This window comes from Mustelus asterias, chromosome 24 (genome assembly GCF_964213995.1).
Source record: "Mustelus asterias chromosome 24, sMusAst1.hap1.1, whole genome shotgun sequence".
Classification (NCBI taxonomy): domain Eukaryota; kingdom Metazoa; phylum Chordata; class Chondrichthyes; order Carcharhiniformes; family Triakidae; genus Mustelus; species Mustelus asterias.
In genome coordinates, this window is record NC_135824.1 from 62,786,560 (window position 1) to 62,806,399 (window position 19,840).

A 19,840-nucleotide genomic window follows, 5' to 3' on the forward strand; every position below is an offset into this window, starting at 1 on the left:
TGGATGAGGGTATAGTTGGGTGGATTAGCAAATTTGCTGATGACACCAAAGTCGGTGGTGTGGTAGACAGTGAGGAAGGGTGTCGTAGTTTGCAGGAAGACTTAGACAGGTTGCAAAGTTGGGCCGAGAGGTGGCGGATGGAGTTTAATGCGGAGAAGTGTGAGGTAATTCACTTTGGTAGGAATAACAGATGTGTTGAGTATAGGGCTAACGGGAGGACTTTGAATAGTGTGGAGGAGCAGAGGGATCTAGGTGTATGTGTGCATAGATCCCTGAAAGTTGGGAATCAAGTAGATAAGGTTGTTAAGAAGGCATATGGTGTCTTGGCGTTTATTGGTAGGGGGATTGAATTTAGGAGTCGTAGCGTTATGTTGCAACTGTACACAACTCTGGTGCGGCCGCACTTGGAGTACTGTGTGCAGTTCTGGTCCCCACATTACAGGAAGGATGTGGAGGCTTTGGAGAGGGTGCAGAGGAGGTTTACCAGGATGTTGCCTGGTATGGAGGGGAGATCCTATGAGGAGAGGCTGAGGGATTTGGGATTGTTTTCGCTGGAAAGGCGGCGGCTAAGAGGGGATCTTATTGAAACATATAAGATGATTAGAGGTTTAGATAGGGTGGATAGTGATAGCCTTTTTCCTCTGATGGAGAAATCCAGCACGAGGGGGCATGGCTTTAAATTGAGGGGGGGTAGTTATAGAACCGATGTCAGGGGTAGGTTCTTTACCCAGAGGGTGGTGAGGGATTGGAATGCCCTGCCAGCATCAGTAGTAAATGCGCCTAGTTTGGGGGCGTTTAAGAGATCCGTAGATAGGTTCATGGACGAAAGGAAATTGGTTTAGGTTGGAGGGTCACAGTTTTTTTTTTTAACTGGTCGGTGCAACATCGTGGGCCGAAGGGCCTGTTCTGCGTTGTAATGTTCTATGTTCTATGTTCTAGTTAACCTTTCTTCTAAAGGAGATGTTAAACCAAGAGCTGTTGGTCTGGGGAATGTTAAAGGTTCTGTGGCCTCAATCTGGAACAGGAAGACCAACATTCCTCCCTGAACCAGCACAAGTATGTTCTTTTGTTCACCTCATGTCTGGTATCGGGTCTTGCTGCGCGCAGTGGCTGCCATATTTGCTGATCTTGTTACAGCCTCTGCCCTTCAAACCAATGAAATGTCAGAGAAACGGGTTGAAGCTTTCTGAGTGAATCAATGTAAAGAGTTTAGTAAATTCTTCTGGTGAAAAGTCATCGACCTGAAATGTGAGCTCTCCCGTCAGACCTGCTGCGTACTGTCAGCACCTTCTATTTTTAATTCCTTTCTTGAGTTCCTGACTCATCCACTGGGAGTTCTTTCTCTTTTCCCGTTCCAGTGTTCCTTGCCGCTGACCGGACTCCGTACGGTGGAAAGATGCTGCAGAGGAGGCGGAGTGGGCTGGGGAGTGACTGAATGTATCGAGTGCCCCGTGACTCCAGGTACGACTCACTTCCACCATCTTTAGGCACGTGGTCTCAAACTATTGTTGTGAAGCTGGGTTTGTGAAGATATAAAAGAATTGTGAAAGAAAATGCTCGGGGGAAAGAAAACCGTGCGTGGTCCCTTTAAAAGCAGAGTGCACACAGAGTGTGTTAAAACGCAGAGTGCGCACAGACACTCAGTTACAACATTTGTTTCGGGCACCAAGCATCAGGATTGCCTTGGTAACCGGCTCTGCAGGTTTTTGCATTTTGTTAGCCTATGAGTTTAAAGAAAATACTCAGCTTAAAGGAACCTATCGGATTTGAATTGGCTGTTGTCAAAACCTCAGGCAAATCCAAGTACAGGAATGTTGATAGGTCATTAGGATTATAAAAAGGAAAAGTAAAGTTTAGTTATTAGTGTCACAAGTAAGGCTTCCATTAACACTGCAATGAAGTTACTGTGAAAATCCCCTCGTCGCTACACTCCAGCGCCTGTTTGGGTACACTGAGGGAGAATTTAGCATGGCTATCAGGGGCAATTTTTAGCATGGCCAATCAACCTAACCCGCACATCTTTGGACTGTGGGAGGAAACCGGAGCACCCGGAGGAAACCCACGCAGACACGGGGAGAACGTGCAGACTGCGCACGTGACCCAAGCCGGGAATCGAACCCGGGTCCCTGGCGCTGTGAGGCAGCAGCGCTAACCACTGTGCCGCCCATACTACTGTGCGGCCTACTCAACTGCCTTGAGTTCAGTTCCACCAGGGGTTGAGCCCGGAGTTCAACCAGAAGCAGGGCCTGAACACCTGAAGCAGTTAGGGGAAGTTAGATCAACTGGAGCAGCCAGCTTCAGACAGCCCTTTAGATAAATCACCGTCTAACCAGGGAAAACTACCAAATCAGACAGTGCTTATGGGTGGCGGACAACTACTGAAGAACTCCAATACTTCCGAATGCTATCAGACCTGGTTGTATATTTTCTTTGAGACTGACTAAAATTCTGTTATAACTATTTTGGTAATGAATGTTCCTTGGATTATTTGATCAGCATTTCAGTTGAACCATACCTTAATTAATGTGTTACTTGTTTAGTTAAAGTTCCTGGTTATTATTCACTTAAAGTGAGCCTTTATGTTAATGAACCTCTAAATGTTAATTAAGAACAGATAACACCTTCCCAAATAATTATAGCAGATTATGACGTGAGGTAAACGGGATTAACCTCTCTGTCGTAACACTGTTCAGAATTGATATAGCGGCCAACATAATAGATCAGTTTATGAACTGATTGCTTGCCTGATGTGGTGCTTATCAATTTAACCATCCCGGCCTCAATCCTCGGCGGTACCCAGCTCAGAGTAGGAATGCAGAGTCAACATCACTCAGCGAGGGAACAATATCACCTCAGCTGAAATTCTCACTTCCTCTCACTACCCAGTCACACTTAGAGGAATATTAGTGTGTGCGGAGTGAGTGTGGGTGTGGGTCTGTGCGTTTGAGTGCTGAGAGTCACTGCTTAGTCAGGGTAAGGATCACTCACTGTGTAACTGTACAGAGTCACTGTTTATTCAGCAGGGTAAGGATCACTCACTGTGTAACTGTACAGAGTCACTGTTTATTCAGCAGGGTAAGGATCACTCACTGTGTAACTGTACAGAGTCACTGTTTATTCAGGGTAAGGATCACTCACTGTGTAACTGTACAGAGTCACTGTTTATTCAGGGTAAGGATCACTCACTGTGTAACTGTACAGAGTCACTGTTTATTCAGCAGGGTAAGGATCACTCACTGTGTAACTGTACAGAGTCACTGTTTATTCAGGGTAAGGATCACTCACTGTGTAACTGTACAGAGTCACTGTTTATTCAGGGTAAGGATCACTCACTGTGTAACTGTACAGAGTCACTGTTTATTCAGGGTAAGGATCACTCACTGTGTAACTGTACAGAGTCACTGTTTATTCAGGGTAAGGATCACTCGCTGTGTAACTGTACAGATGTGGAGATGCTGGCGTTGGACTGGGGTGAACACAGTAAGAGTTTTAACAACACCAGGTTAAAGTCCAACAGGTTTATTTGGTAGCAAATACCATTAGCTTTCGGAGCGCTGCTCCTTCGTCAGATGGAGTGGAAATGTGTAACTGCACATTTCCACTCCATCTGACGAAGGAGCATGGTATTTGCTACCAAATAAACCTGTTGGACTTTAACCTGGTGTTGTTAAAACTCTAACTGTACAGAGTCACTGTTTACTCAGCAGGGTAAGGATCACTCACTGTGTAACTGTACAGAGTCACTATTTATTCAGCAGGGTAAGGATCACTCACTGTGTAACTGTACAGAGTCACTGTTTATTCAGCAGGGTAAGGATCACTCACTGTGTAACTGTACAGAGTCACTGTTTATTCAGGGTAAGAATCACTCACTGTGTAACGGTACAGAGTCACTGTTTATTCAGCAAAGTGTAAGAAAGTTGTAGATTTGTGACGGTTTTTTATGAGCTATACTCTAACAGGATATAAAGTTTACTGACAGGTGCTGAACAAGAGTTTTATACAAACACAGAAATCTGATCACAGGCTTGTAAAGCACAGAGAAATTAATAGTTTCTGTAGTTGGGGTGAGGGGTGTCAGGATTTTATTAACAGCTTAAACACTGGATTTAATAACCTCGTCCTTCGGATGAAAGACTACATATTTCTCCAATATTTCCTCAACTCTGCATTTAATTTGTTTCATTTCAAACGAGATGCTGACATTGTTGCAGAGTTGACGTCCCTCTTTAATTCAGTCAGCTTCAGTGCCTGGTGCTGTGAAGTAGATTCATGTAAAGACAAGCACAGCGTCCACTCACACCCCTGATCTTAAAACATTCATGATGCGGAGATGCCGGCGTTGGACTGGGGTAAACACAGTAAGAAGTCTAACAACACCAGGTTAAAGTCCAACAGGTTCATTTGGTAGCAAATGCCACAAGCTTTCGGAGCACTGCCCCTTCGTCAGGTGGAGTGGGAGATGAGTTCACAAACAGGGCATACAGAGACACAAACTCAATTTACAGAATAATGATTGGAATGCTAATCAAGCTAATCAATGCTAATCAAGCTAATCAAGTCTTAAAGGTACAGACAATGTGAGTGGAGAGAGCATTAAGCACAGGTTAAAGAGATGTGTATTGTCTCCAGACAGTACAGCTAGTGAGATTTTGCAAGTCCAGGCAAGTTGTGGGGGTTACAGATAGTGTGACATGAACCCAAGATCCCGGTTGAGGCCGTCTTCATGTGTGCGGAACTTGGCTATCAGTTTCTGCTCAGACACAGAGGGATTCATCAGACAAATGAGGCTGCGGGAGTTCTTCCACAAACCCCAAGAGGCCAACAGCGAACACAATGAGACAGCCAATGAACTGGAACAGCCGACAGAGAGATCCGCAGTGCATCCGAAGAGGAAAGAGTCGAATTGGACTCCTCCGGAAGGCCGCTGCCCTCGACTTGACATGTATGCCCAAGCCATCAGGAGGTGTGTCAACACCAAATTCATCAGCCGTGCTCACAAGACAGCCCCGAACATCATCGAAGCACAACGTAACGCCATCCACGCTCTCAAGACCAACTGCAACATTGTCATCAAACCAGCAGACAAAGGAGGGGCCATCGTCATACTGAACAGAACGGATTACTGCAAAGAAATGTACCGACAACTAAACAACGAGGAACACTACAGACAGTTACCCGCAGATCCGACCAAAGAACACACCCATCAACTCAACACGCTGATCAAGACCTTTGATCTGGACCTTCAGAGCACCCTCTGTGCTCTCATCCCACGTACTCCCTGCGGTGGAGATCTCTACTGCCTCCCGAAGATACACTAGGCAAACACACCCGGCCATCCCATCGTATCGGGCAATGGGACCCTGTGCGAGAACCTCTCCGGCTATGTCGAGGGCATCCTGAAACCCATTGTACAAAGACCCCCAGCTTTTGTCGCGACACTACGGACTTCCTACAGAAACTCAGCACACATGGAGCAGTTGAACCAGGAGCGCTCCTCGTCACAATGGATGTCTCGGCACTCTACACCAGCATCCCCCACAATGATGGCATTGCTGCAACTGCCTCAGTACTCAATGCCGACAACTGCCAGTTTCCACTTGCAATTTTACAACTCATCCGCTTTATCCTGGACCACAATGTCTTCACCTTCAACAACCAGTTCTTCATCCAGACACACGGAACAGCCATGGGGACCAAATTCACACCTCAGTATGCCAACATCTTCATGCACAGGTTCGAACAAGATCTCTTCACCGCACAGGACTTTCAACCGATGCGATACACTAGATACATCGATGACATTTTCTTCCTTTGGACTCATGGTGAACAATCACTGAAACAACTCTATGATGACATCAACAAGTTCCATCCCGCCATCAGACTCACCATGGACTACTCTCCGGAATCGGTTGCATTCTTGGACACACGCATCTCCATTAAGGACGGTCACCTCAGCACCTCACTGTACTGCAAGCCCACGGATAACCTCACGATGCTCCACTTCTCCAGCTTCCACCCTAAACACGTTAAAGAAGCCATCCCCGACGGACAAGCCCTCCGTATACACAGGATCTGCTCGGATGAGGAGGATCGCAACAGACACCTCCAGACGCTGAAAGATGCCCTCATAAGAACAGGATATGGCGCTCGACTCATCGATCGACAGTTCTGACGCGCCACAGCGAAAAACCGCACCGACCTCCTCAGAAGACAAACACGGGACACGGTGGACAGAGTACCCTTCACCGGAGCGGAGAAGCTACGGCATCTCCTCCGGAGCCTTCAACATGTCATCGATGAAGCCGAACATCTCGCCAAGGCCATCCCCACACCCCCACTTCTTGCCTTCAAACAACCGCACAACCTCAAACAGACCATTGTCCGCAGCAAACTACCCAGCCTTCAGGAGAAGAGTGACCACGACACCACACAACCCTGCCACAGCAACCTCTGCAAGACGTGCCGGATCATCGACACGGATGCCATCATCTCATGTGAGAACACCATCCACCAGGTACACGGTACATACATTTGCAACTCGGCCAACATTGTCTACCTGATACGCTGCAGGAAAGGATGTCCCGAGGCATGGTACATTGGGGAAACAATGCAGATGCTACGACAACGGATGAATGAACACCGCTCGACGATCACCAGGCAAGTCTGTTCTCTTCCTGTGGGGGAGCACTTCAGCGGTCACGGGCATTCAGCCTCTGATCTTCGGGTAAGCGTTCTCCAAGGCGGCCTTCACAACACACGACGGCGCAGGGTCACTGAGCAGAAACTGATAGCCAAGTTCCGCACACATGAGGATGGCCTCAACCGGGATCTTGGGTTCATGTCACACTATCTGTAACCCCCACAACTTGCCTGGACTTGCAAAACCTCACTAGCTGTCCTGTCTGGAGACAATACACATCTCTTTAACCTGTGCTTAATGCTCTCTCCACTCACATTGTCTGTACTTTTAAGACTTGGTTAGCTGTATTAGCATTAATTAGCCTGATTAGCATTCCCATCATTATTCTGTAAATTGAGTTTGTGTCTCTGTATGCCCTGTTTGTGAGCACATCTCCCACTCCACTTGACGAAGGGGCAGCGCTCCGAAAGCTAGTAGCATTTGCTACCAAATAAACATGTTGGACTTTAACCTGGTGTTGTTGGACTGTTAGACAGGTTGGTGGTGTTGTGGATCGTGTAGAGGGATGTCAGCAGTTGCAACGAGACATAGATAAGATGCAAGACTGGGCGGAGAAGTGGCAGATGGACTTCAACCCAGATAAGTGTGTGGTGGTTCATTTTGGCAGGTCGAATAGGATGAAAGAATATAATATTAAGGGTAAGACGCTTGGCAGTGTGGAAGATCAGAAGGATCTTGGGGTCCGGGTTCATAGGACGCTCAAAGCGGCGTCGCAGGTAGAGGCTGTGGTTAAGAAGGCGTATGGAATACTGGCCTTCATCAATAGAGGAATTGAGTTTAGAAATCGGGAGATAATGCTGCAGCTGTATAGGACCCTGGTCAGACCCCACCTGCAGTACTGTGCCCAGTTCTGGTCGCCTCATTACAAAAAGGATGTGGAAGCCATAGAAAGGGTGCAGAGGAGATTTACAAGGATGTTGCCTGGATTAGGTGGCATGCCTTATGAGGATAGGTTGAGAGAGCTTGGTCTTTTCTCCTTGGAGAAGCGAAGGATGAGAGGTGACCTGATAGAGTTGTATAAGATGTTGAGAGGTATTGATAGAGTGGATTCTCAGAGGCTTTTACCCAGGGCTGAAATGGTTGCCACAAGAGGTCACCGGTTTAGGGTGCTGGGGAGTAGGTACAGAGGAGATGTTAGAAACATAGAAACATAGAAAAACTACAGCACAAAACAGGCCCTTCGGCCCCACAAGTTGTGCCGAACATATCCCTACCTTTTAGGCCTACCTATAACCCTCCATCCTATTAAGTCCCATGTACTCATCCAGGAGTCTCTTAAAAGACCCGATTGAGTTTGCCTCCACCACCACTGACGGCAGCCGATTCCACTCGCCCACCACCCTCTGTGTGAAAAACTTCCCCCTAACATCTCCCCTGTACCTGTTAGGGGTAAGGTTTTCACTCAGAGGGTGGTGGGTGTGTGGAATCGGCTGCCGGTAGTGGTGGTGGAGGCGGATTCGATAGGGTCTTTTCAGAGACTTTTGGATAAGCTCATGGAAGTTAGTAAGATAGAGGGTTATAGGTAAGCCTAGTAGGTAGGGACATCTTCGGCGCAACTTGTGGGCTGAAGGGCCTGTTTGTGCTGTAGCTTTTCTATGTTCTATGTTCTTACTGTACTTAAAACATTCATCCATGGGTCATAGGCGTCGCTGGCTGGAGGCATTTGTTGTCCATCCCTGAGGGCATTTGAGAGTCACCCACATTGCTGTGACTCTGGAGTCACATGTAGGCCAGACCGGGTAAGGACGGCAGATTTCCCTCCCTGAAGGACATTAGTGACCCAGATGGGCTTTTACAGCAATCATTTCATTGTCATTTTTAAACTTTTAATTCCAGATTTTTATTGAATTCAAATTTCACCATGTGCCGTGGCGGGATTCGAACCCGGGTCCCTGGGCTACTAGCCCAGTGACAATACCACAATGCCACTGCCTATCACTCAGTGATATTGTAGAGTCAGATTTGAAGATGAGGCAGAATTTTCAGAAACGTGCAAGTCCACAGGTGCTTTGTCAGTTAGACATTCGTGGGGAGGGGGTGATGTTCCTGCAATTTGAGATTCCCCCACGTGCTTTGTCGCATTAGGACATTGGTGAGGCCACACTTGGAATACTGTGTACAGTTCTGGTCACCCTATTATAGAAAGGATAATATTAAACTGGAAAGAGTGCAGAAAAGATTTACTAGGATGCTACCGGGACTTGATGGTTTGAGTTATAAGGAGAGGCTGAATAGACTGGGACTTTTTTCCCTGGAGCCTTCCCTGGAGAAGGCTGAGGGGTAATCTTATAGAGGTCTATAAAATAATGAGGGGCTTAGATCAGCTAGATAGTCAATATCTTTTCCCAAAGGTAGGGGAGTCTAAAACTAGAGGGCATAGGTTTAAGGTGAGAGGGGAGAGATACAAAAGTGTCCAGAGGGACAATTGTTTCACACAGAGGGTGGTGAGTGTCTGGAACGAGCTGCCAGAGGTAGTAGTAGAGGCGGGTACAATTTTATCTTTTGAAAAGCATTTAGATAGTTTCATGGGTAAGATGGGTATAGAGGGATATGGGCCAAATGCGGGCAATTGGGATTAGCCTCAGGGTTTTAAAAAAAAGGTCGGCATGGACAAGTTGGGCCGAAGGGCCTGTTTCCATGCTGTAAACCTCTATGACTCTATTAAATGTACAGAGTGTCACTGACGTTCTGCAGTGGATCGCACTGGGAGTCGCAGCCTGATTGAGGGGGGAGCAGGAAGACGGAGTGAGGCGGGGGAGGTGAGCTGGCCAGCGATGGCCACAGCGGCTGGTAAAGTGGCAGTGGACTCAGCAGCTGGTTCATTTGAGGATGTGGGATTGCCAACCAGGTGAGGTGGTTGGAGAGGGTGATTGACCCGGGGAGATCTACTGTGGGAGGTCGGGCGGGGGGAGGGGGGGGGTGGGGGGGGAGATTAATCGGAGGGCAGTTGATTGAGGAGTGGGGTCGGTTAGAGGGTGGGGATGGAGAATTCATTCAGAGGTTGGGGGCGGCTGGTTTGATGACCTGTGATTTCACAAAGCTTTTTTCATACTAATGAGAGTGGAAATCTGGAGCTTTCTGCTTGTAAAGGTTGTGGAAAGCAGGAATCAATTGAAGCTTCCGGCATTGGAGGGGAATTGGGTTTTTATAGGCTGGGGATATTGAGGGTTATGGAACCAAGATTGTGAAATGGATTAAAGATGCAAGTCAGCCATGATCTAATTGGCTGATGGGATAGGTTCAAGGGGCTGAGTGGCCTCCTCCCTTTCCTATGTGTCGGCCCCTGTGGCCCATCTGATGCAGAGGGACCTGGGTGTCCTTGTGCAGGTGCAGCAGGTAATTAAGAAGGCAAATGGAATTTTGTCCTTCATTGATAGAGGGATGGAGTTTAACAACAGTGAGGTTATGTTGCAGCTGTATAAGGTGCTGGTGAGGCCACACCTGGAGTGCTGTGTACAGTTTTGGTCTCCTTACTTGAGAAAGGATATACTGGAACTGGAGGGGGTGCAGAGGAGATTCACTAGGTTGATTCCAGAGTTGAGAGGGTTGGCTTATGAGGAGAGACTGAGTAGACTGGGGCTATATTCATTGGAATTCAGAAGAATGAGGGGAGATCTTATAGAAACATATAAGATTATGAAGGGAATAGATAAGATAGAAGCAGGGAAGTTATTTCCACTGGCAGGTGAAACTAGAACTAGGGGGCATGGCCTCAAAATAAGGGGGAGCAGATTTAGGACTGAGTTGAGGAGGAACTTCTTCACACAAAGGGTTGTGAATCTGTGGAATTCCCTGCCCAGTGAAGCAGTTGAGGCTACCTCATTGAATGTTTTCAAGACAAGGATAGATAGATTTTTGAACAGTAAAGGAATTAAGGGTTATGGTGAGCGGGCGGGTAAGTGGAGCTGAGTCCACAAAAAGATCAGCCATGATCTTATTGAATGGCGGAGCAGGCTCGAGGTGCCAGATGGCCTACTCCTGCTCCTAGTTCTTATGTTCCTGCCACTAAGGAATGGTTTTTAACTGTCAGATTAAACTCCAGATGCAATGATGATGCTGCCACAGTCAAATATCCTGTAAAGCTTTGAGGTCAGGTATGAAGACTGATTGTTGGATGGTGTTGGAGGAAGCTGTCCAGAGCTAACTCTCCCTCAGTCTAGGTTCCAGCACGGGGTGAGGCTGGTTATTGATGGAGGGTTGGGGGTCACAGTCTGCTCACTGTCAGACATTCCTTTCTTGTTGTGGGAAGACAAGTTAACAAGCAACAAATCTCTTCAATAATGGGACTCCATGGAAATAATCCCGTGTCTGGCCGGTTAAACCTACAGTAACGTCCATATCAAATTCATTCAATCTACTGAAATCTCCTCAAAAACAACGTGTGTAACGGGCAATCTGCGTGTGTAACGGGCAAATGGCGTGTGTAACGGGCAATCTACGTGTGTAACGGGCAATCTGCGTGTGTAACAGGCAATCTGCGTGTGTAGCGGGCAATCTGCGTGTGTAGCGGGCAATCTGCGTGTGTAGCGGGCAAACGGCGTGTGTAACGGGTAAACGGCGTGTGTAACGGGCAAACGGCGTGTGTAACGGGCAATCTGCGTGTGTAACGGGCAATCTGCGTGTGTAACGGGCAATCTGCGTGTGTAACGGGCAATCTGCATGTGTAGCGGGCAATCGGCGTGTGTAACGGGCAAACTGCGTGTGTAACGGTCAAATTGGTAGGCAAACTGGGTGTGTAATGGACAAACTGGGTGTGTAACGGGCAAACTGGGTATGTAATGGACAAACTGGGTGTGCAACGGGCAAACTGGGTATGTAATGGGAAAACAGTGCAACGAGCAAACTGCATGTGTAATGGGCAAACTGTGTGTGTAACGGGAAAACTGTGTGTGTAACGGGAAAACTGTGTGTAACGGGCAAACTATGTGTGTAACAGGCAAACTGTGTGTGTAATGGGAAAGCTTAATTTTTAAGTGTTGCCTCCTTCCCGCTGCAAGATTTAACCCTTTAGGATCAGTGCATCGTGCAGGAAAACAATGTGATGCGAGGGGGTGATGTTTCCCAATAGCTGCCCCTCACAGTGCGTGTCGCCATGTTCAGAGCAGAGGCTTTGATTCGGGAAATCCACCCTAACCTTGGACAGGGGCATTTGGGATGGAGGTAGAAGCCAGCCTGAGGGGTTGTATGGCCTCCCCTGCAAATGATTTTGGTTTTTCTTTCTCTGTAGCTGAGTCTACAAAGTGAACCTGTAAATCGAACCTGAAACCGCAGCTCCCTCTTAAATAAAGAGTAACTTAAAATATGTACAGTCACAGCCAGCAGCTGGGCCAGTGTAAACTCCACAAATCACCAGGATCTCCATTACTAATTATTCTCATGTGTGAGGTGCCCTGTGCGTGATCAGAACTCGCACTACGTTGATCTTTCTCTACACCCTAGCTATGACTGTAACACTACATTCTGCACTCTCTCCTTTCCTTCTCTATGAACAGTATGCTTTATCTGGAGAGCGCGCAAGAAACAATACTTTTCTCTGTATATTAATACATGTGACAATAATAAATCAAATCAAATCAGATTGCTGCTCGCAGGTGCCTGTTCACTGTGTTTCGGTACCCGGTTCCTGGTAGACATTTACACAGCTTCCACCTTCTGGAATAAGAACATAAGAACTAGGAGCAGGAGTAGGCCATCTGGCCCCTCGAGCCTGCTCCGCCATTCAATAAGATCATGGCTGATCCTTTTGTGGACTCAGCTCCACTTACCCGCCCGCTCACCAAAACCCTTAATTCCTTCACTGTTCAAAAATCTATCTACCCTTGCCTTAAAAACATTCAATGAGGTAGCCTCAACTGCTTCACTGGGCAGGGAATTCCACAGATTCACGACCACAAGACATAGGAGCAGAATTAGGCCACTCAGCCCATCGAGTCCGCTCCGCCATTCAATCATGGCTGATATTTCTCTCATCCCCATTCTCCTGCCTTTTCCCCATAACCCCTGATCCCCTTATTAATCAAGAACCTATCTATCTCTGTCTCAAAGACACTCAATGACCTGGCCTCCACAGCCTTCTGCGGCAAAGAGTTCCACAGATTCACCACTCTCTGGCTGAAGAAATTCCTCCTCATCTCTGTTTTAAAGGATCGTCCCTTTAGCCTGAGGTTGTGACCCTTGGGTGAAGAAGTTCCTCCTCAACTCAGTCCTAAATCTGCTTCCCCTTATTTTGAGGCCGTGCCCCCTAGTTCTAGTTTCACCCGCCAGTGGAAACAACTTCCCTGCTTCTATTTTATCTATTCCCTTCATAATCTTATATGTTTCTGTAAGATCCCCCCTCCTCACTCACTAGCACAGCTCAGGGTGACAGAGGTACAGGGATGGATGATATCCCCTGTCACATTCCAGCCAATAATTAGTAAAATGTAGTGGAATGTTTGCGAGGATCTCCCACGAGACATGGCCCATTGTATCCCCAACCTGTCGGCTCAGGAGTGCGATGCTGTGTCTGGAACAATTGGGATACTGGGGGCGGTGAGGTTTCCTGTGTGAGGTTACTTGTCCCTGGGATTCTGAGTTCCCCCACCCTCACCCAGAGGCTCTGTTAGAGTTCCAGGCGCCTTGTCCAGACACAATGGGTGATGCTTCTGCCTTGCTCCAGTCGTTAAGACACTCAGTTGCTGATTTCCACCCAGACATTTCCCAATTTTCCTCCGGGCTTTGCTGATCCTGTTATTTGTTCCACAGGAAATGACTGCCCGCATGGATTTGAGAAAACGGCTGATGGACAGTGTCAAGGTAAATGAACCAAATACACAGCCCCGCTATACCCCCTCCCTCACCCCCCCCCCCCCACCCCCCCCACCCCCCCACACTGCCACTGCTCCCCCTCTGGCCTTTCCCCACCCTCACTTGGCTGGGTACAAGACCCTGATAATGAACCTCAAACATTGGGAAGAAGCAATTCACTGTGGCTCGCGTATTACCCAGAAACATCCTGTCGTAGTGCGTGCATTTGCACGCTTACCGTCAAGGGACAGCGCACACTCACTATCGGGGGGACTCCGTATACTCACTGTCGGGGGGAACTGCGCACACTCACTATCGGGGGGGACTGCGCACACTCACTATCGGGGGAACTGCGCACACTCACTATCAGGGGGAGACTGCGTACACTCACTATCGGGGGGACTGCGTACACTCACTATCGGGGGGACTGCGTACACTCACTATCGGGGGGACTGCGTACACTCACTATCGGGGGGACTGCACACACTCACTATCGGGGGAACTGCACACACTCACTATTGGGGGGACTGCGCACACTCACTATTGGGGGGACTGCGTACACTCACTATTGGGGGGACTGCGCAAACTCACTATCGGGGGACTGCGTACACTCACTATTGGGGGGACTGCGTACACTCACTATCGGGGGGACTGCGCACACTCACTCATGGGGGGGACAGCGCACACTCACTATCAGGGGGACTGCGCACACTCACTATCGGGGGGACTGCGCACACTCACTATCGGGGGGACTGCGCACACTCACTATCGGGGGGGACAGCGTACACTCACTATCGGGGGGACTGCGTACACTCACTATCGGGGGGACTGCGCACACACACTATCGCGGGGACTGCGTACACTCACTATTGGGGGGACTGCGCACACACACTATCGCGGGGACTGCGTACACTCACTATCGGGAGGACTGCGCACACTCACTATCAGGGGGGGACTGCGCACACACACTATCGGGGGGACTGCGCACACTCACTATCAGGGGAGGACTGCGTACACTCACTATCGGGGGGACAGCGCACACTCACTATCAGTGGGACAGCGCACACTCACTATCAGGGGGACAGCGCACACTCACTATCGGGGGTGACAGCGCACACTCACTATCGGGGGGACTGCGTACACTCACTATTGGGGGGTCTGCGCACACTCACTATTGGGGGGTCTGCGCACACTCACTATCGGGGGGACAGCGTACACTCACTATCGGGGGGGACTGCGTACACTCACTATCGGGGGGGACTGCGTACACTCACTATTGGGGGGTCTGCGCACACTCACTATCGGGGGGACAGCGTACACTCACTATCGGGGGGACTGCGTACACTCACTATCGGGGGGGACTGCGTACACTCACTATTGGGGGGTCTGCGCACACACACTATCGGGGGGACAGCGTACACTCACTATCGGGGGGACTGCGCACACTCACTATCGGGGGGACTGCGCACACACACTATCAGGGGGACTGCGCACACACACTATCGGGGGACTGCGCACACTCACTATTGGGGGGCAGCGCACACTCACTATCGGGGGGACTGCGTACACTCACTATCGGGGGGACTGCGTACACTCACAATTGGGGGGACTGCGCACACTCACTATCTGGGGGACAGCGCACACTCACTATTGGGGGGTCTGACTACCCTCACTATCGGGGGGGTACTGCGTACACTCACTATCGGGGGGGGGGGGGTACTGTGCACACTCAATTTCGGGGGGAGTGCGTACACTCACTATCGGGGGGACTGCGTACACTCACTATCGGGGGGAGTGCGTACACTCACTATCGGAGGGACTGCACACACTCACTATCGGGGGGACTGCGTACACTCACTATCGGGGGGACTGCGTACACTCACTATCGGGCGGAGTGCGTACACTCACTATCGGGGGGACTGTGCACACTCACTATTGGGGGGACTGCGTACACTCACTATTGGGGGGAGTGCGCACACTCACTATTGGGGGGACTGCCCACACTCACTATCGGGGGGGACTGCCCACACTCACTATCGGGGGGAGTGCGCACACTCACTATTGGGGGGACGGTGCACACACACTGTCAGGGGGACGGCGTATCGTCACTATCGGGGGGACTGCGCACACTCACCAGCGGGGGGACAGCGCACACACACTGTCAGGGGGATGGCGTATAGTCACTATCGTGGGGTCTGCGTACACTCACTATCGGGAGGAGTGCGCACATTCACTATTGGGGGGACTGCGTACACTCACTATCGGAGGGGACTGCGTACACTCACTATCGGGGGGACTGCGTACACACACTATCGGTGGGACTGCGTACACTCACTATCAGGCGGACGGCGTATCGTCACTATCGGGGGGACTGCGCACACTCACTATCAGGGGGACAGCGCACACACACTGTCAGGGGGACAGCGTATAATCACTATCGGGGGGTCTGCGTACACTCACTATCGGGGGGACAGCGCACACACACTGTCAGGGGGACGGCGTATAGTCACTATCGGGGGGTCTGCGTATACTCACTATCGGGGGGAGTGCGCACACTCTCTATTGGGCGGACTGCGTAAAGTCACTATCGGGGGACTGCGTACACTCACTATTGGGGGGACTGCGTACACTCACTATTGGGGGGAGGGCGCACACTCACTATTGGGGGGACTGCCCACACTCACTATCGGGGGGGACTGCGCTAACTCACTATCGGAGGGGACGGCGTACACTCACTATCGGAGGGGACTGCGTACACTCACTATCGGGGGGAGTGCGCACACTCACTATCGGGGGGACTGCGCGCACACACTATCGGTGGGACTGCGTACACTCACGATCAGGGGGACGGCGTATCGTCACTATCGGGGGGACTGCGCACATTCACTATCGGGGGGACAGCGCACACACACTGTCAGGGGGACGGCGTATAGTCGCTATCGGGGGGACTGCGCAAACTCACTATCGGAGGGGACTGTGTACACTCACTATCGGGGGACAGCGCAAACTCACTATCAGATGGGACTGCGTACACTCACTATCGGGGGGACTGCGTACACTCACTATTGGGGGGAGTGCGCACACTCACTATCGGGGGTGACAGCGCACACTCACTATTGGGGGGACTGCCCACACTCACTATCGGGGGGACTGCGCACACTCACTATCGGGGGGACTGTGCACACTCACTATCGGGGGGACAGCGCACACACACTGTCAGGGGGATGGCGTATAGTCACTATCGTGGGGTCTGCGTACACTCACTATCGGGGGGAGTGCGCACACTCACTATTGGGGGGACTGCGCAAACTCACTATCGGAGGGGACTGCGTACACTCTCTATCGGGGGGACTGCGTACACTCACTATCGGGGGGAGTGCGCACACTCACTATCGGGGGGACTGCGCACACACACTATCGGTGGGACTGCGTACACTCACTATCAGGCGGACGGCGTATCGTCACTATCGGGGGGACTGCGCACACTCACTATCAGGGGGACAGCGCACACACACTGTCAGGGGGACAGCGTATAATCACTATCGGGGGGTCTGCGTACACTCACTATCGGGGGGAGTGCGCACACTCACTATCGGGGGGACAGCGCACACACACTGTCAGGGGGACGGCGTATAGTCACTATCGGGGGGTCTGCGTATACTCACTATCGGGGGGAGTGCGCACACTCTCTATTGGGCGGACTGCGTAAACTCACTATTGGGGGGACTGCGTACACTCACTATTGGGGGGACTGCGTACACTCACTATTGGGGGGAGGGCGCACACTCACTATTGGGGGGACTGCCCACACTCACTATTGGGGGGACTGCCCACACTCACTATTGGGGGGAGGGCGCACACTCACTATTGGGGGGACTGCCCACACTCACTATCGGGGGGGACTGCGCTAACTCACTATCGGAGGGGACTGCGTACACTCACTATCGGGGGGACTGCGTACACTCACTATCGGGGGGAGTGCGCACACTCACAATCGGGGTGACTGCGTACACTCACTATCGGGGGGACTGCGCGCACACACTATCGGTGGGACTGCGTACACTCACGATCAGGGGGACGGCGTATCGTCACTATCGGGGGGACTGCGCACATTCACTATCGGGGGGACAGCGCACACACACTGTCAGGGGGACGGCGTATAGTCGCTATCGGGGGGACTGCGCAAACTCACTATCGGAGGGGACTGTGTACACTCACTATCGGGGGACAGCGCAAACTCACTATCAGATGGGACTGCGTACACTCACTATCGGGGGGACTGCGTACACTCACTATTGGGGGGAGTGCGCACACTCACTATCGGGGGTGACAGCGCACACTCACTATTGGGGGGACTGCCCACACTCACTATCGGGGGGGACTGCCCACACTCTCTATCGGAGGGGACGGCGTACACTCACTATCGGGGGGACTGTGCACACTCACTATCGGGGGGACAGCGCACACACACTGTCAGGGGGATGGCGTATAGTCACTATCGTGGGGTCTGCGTACACTCACTATCGGGGGGAGTGCGCACACTCACTATTGGGGGGACTGCGCAAACTCACTATCGGAGGGGACTGCGTACACTCTCTATCGGGGGGACTGCGTACACTCACTATCGGGGGGAGTGCGCACACTCACTATCGGGGGGACTGCGCACACACACTATCGGTGGGACTGCGTACACTCACTATCAGGCGGACGGCGTATCGTCACTATCGGGGGGACTGCGCACACTCACTATCAGGGGGACAGCGCACACACACTGTCAGGGGGACAGCGTATAATCACTATCGGGGGGTCTGCGTACACTCACTATCGGGGGGAGTGCGCACACTCACTATCGGGGGGACAGCGCACACACACTGTCAGGGGGACGGCGTATAGTCACTATCGGGGGGTCTGCGTATACTCACTATCGGGGGGAGTGCGCACACTCTCTATTGGGCGGACTGCGTAAACTCACTATTGGGGGGACTGCGTACACTCACTATTGGGGGGACTGCGTACACTCACTATTGGGGGGAGGGCGCACACTCACTATTGGGGGGACTGCCCACACTCACTATTGGGGGGAGGGCGCACACTCACTATTGGGGGGACTGCCCACACTCACTATCGGGGGGGACTGCGCTAACTCACTATCGGAGGGGACTGCGTACACTCACTATCGGGGGGACTGCGTACACTCACTATCGGGGGGAGTGCGCACACTCACTATCGGGGGGACTGCGCACACACACTGTCAGGGGGACGGCGTATAGTCACTATCGGGGGGTCTGCGTATACTCACTATCGGGGGGAGTGCGCACACTCTCTATTGGGCGGACTGCGTAAACTCACTATCGGGGGACTGCGTACACTCATTATTGGGGGGACTGCGTACACTCACTATTGGGGGGAGGGCGCACACTCGCTATTGGGGGGACTGCCCACACTCACTATTGGGGGGACTGCCCACACTCACTATCGGGGGGGACTGCGCTAACTCACTATCGGAGGGGACCGCGTACACTCACTATCGGGGGGACTGCGTACACTCACTATCAGGGGGAGTGCGCACACTCACTATCGGGGGGACTGCGCACACACACTATCGGTGGGACTGCGTACACTCACGATCAGGGGGACGGCGTATCGTCACTATCGGGGGGACTGCGCACATTCACTATCGGGGGGACAGCGCACACACACTGTCAGGGGGACGGTGTATAGTCGCTATCGGGGGGACTGCGCAAACTCACTATCGGAGGGGACTGTGTACACTCACTATCGGGGGACAGCGCAAACTCACTATCAGATGGGACTGCGTACACTCACTATCGGGGGCACTGCGTACACTCACTATCGGGGGGACTGCGTACACTCACTATTGGGGGGAGTGCGCACACTCACTATCGGGGGGACTGCGCACACACACTATCGGTGGGACTGCGTACACTCACTATCAGGGGGACGGCGTATCGTCACTATCGGGGGGTCTGCGTACACTCACTATCGGGGGGAGTGCGCATACTCAATATTGGGGGGACTTCGCAAACTCACTATCGGGGGAGACTGCGCAAACTCACTATCGGAGGGGACTGCGTACACTCACTATCAGGGGGACAGCACACACACACACTGTCAGGGGGACAGCGAATAGTCACTATCGGGGGGTCTGCGTACACTCACTATCGGGGGGAGTGCACACACTCACTATCGGGGGTCTGCGCACACTCACAATCGGGGGGACTGCGCACACGCACTATCGGGGGGACTGCGTACACTCACTATTGGGGGGACTGTGCACACTCACTATCGGGGTGGACTGCGCACACTCACTATCGGGGCGACTGCGTACAC

The 19,840-nt window shown here is 51.5% G+C and overlaps 1 protein-coding gene across 5 annotated transcripts in view; it reads left to right on the plus strand.

Annotated features, from left to right (window-relative positions):
- LOC144511479 (latent-transforming growth factor beta-binding protein 4-like) overlaps window positions 1-19,840 on the plus strand; it is a 175,640-nt gene that overhangs the window by 77,145 nt on the left and 78,655 nt on the right. For all 5 annotated transcript variants that reach the window (XM_078241868.1, XM_078241869.1, XM_078241870.1 and 2 more), the window contains 2 exons: window positions 1,359-1,461; window positions 13,448-13,498. In XM_078241868.1, the coding sequence (XP_078097994.1) occupies window positions 1,359-1,461; window positions 13,448-13,498 (154 nt within the window). The remainder of the gene's footprint in view (window positions 1-1,358; window positions 1,462-13,447; window positions 13,499-19,840) is intronic.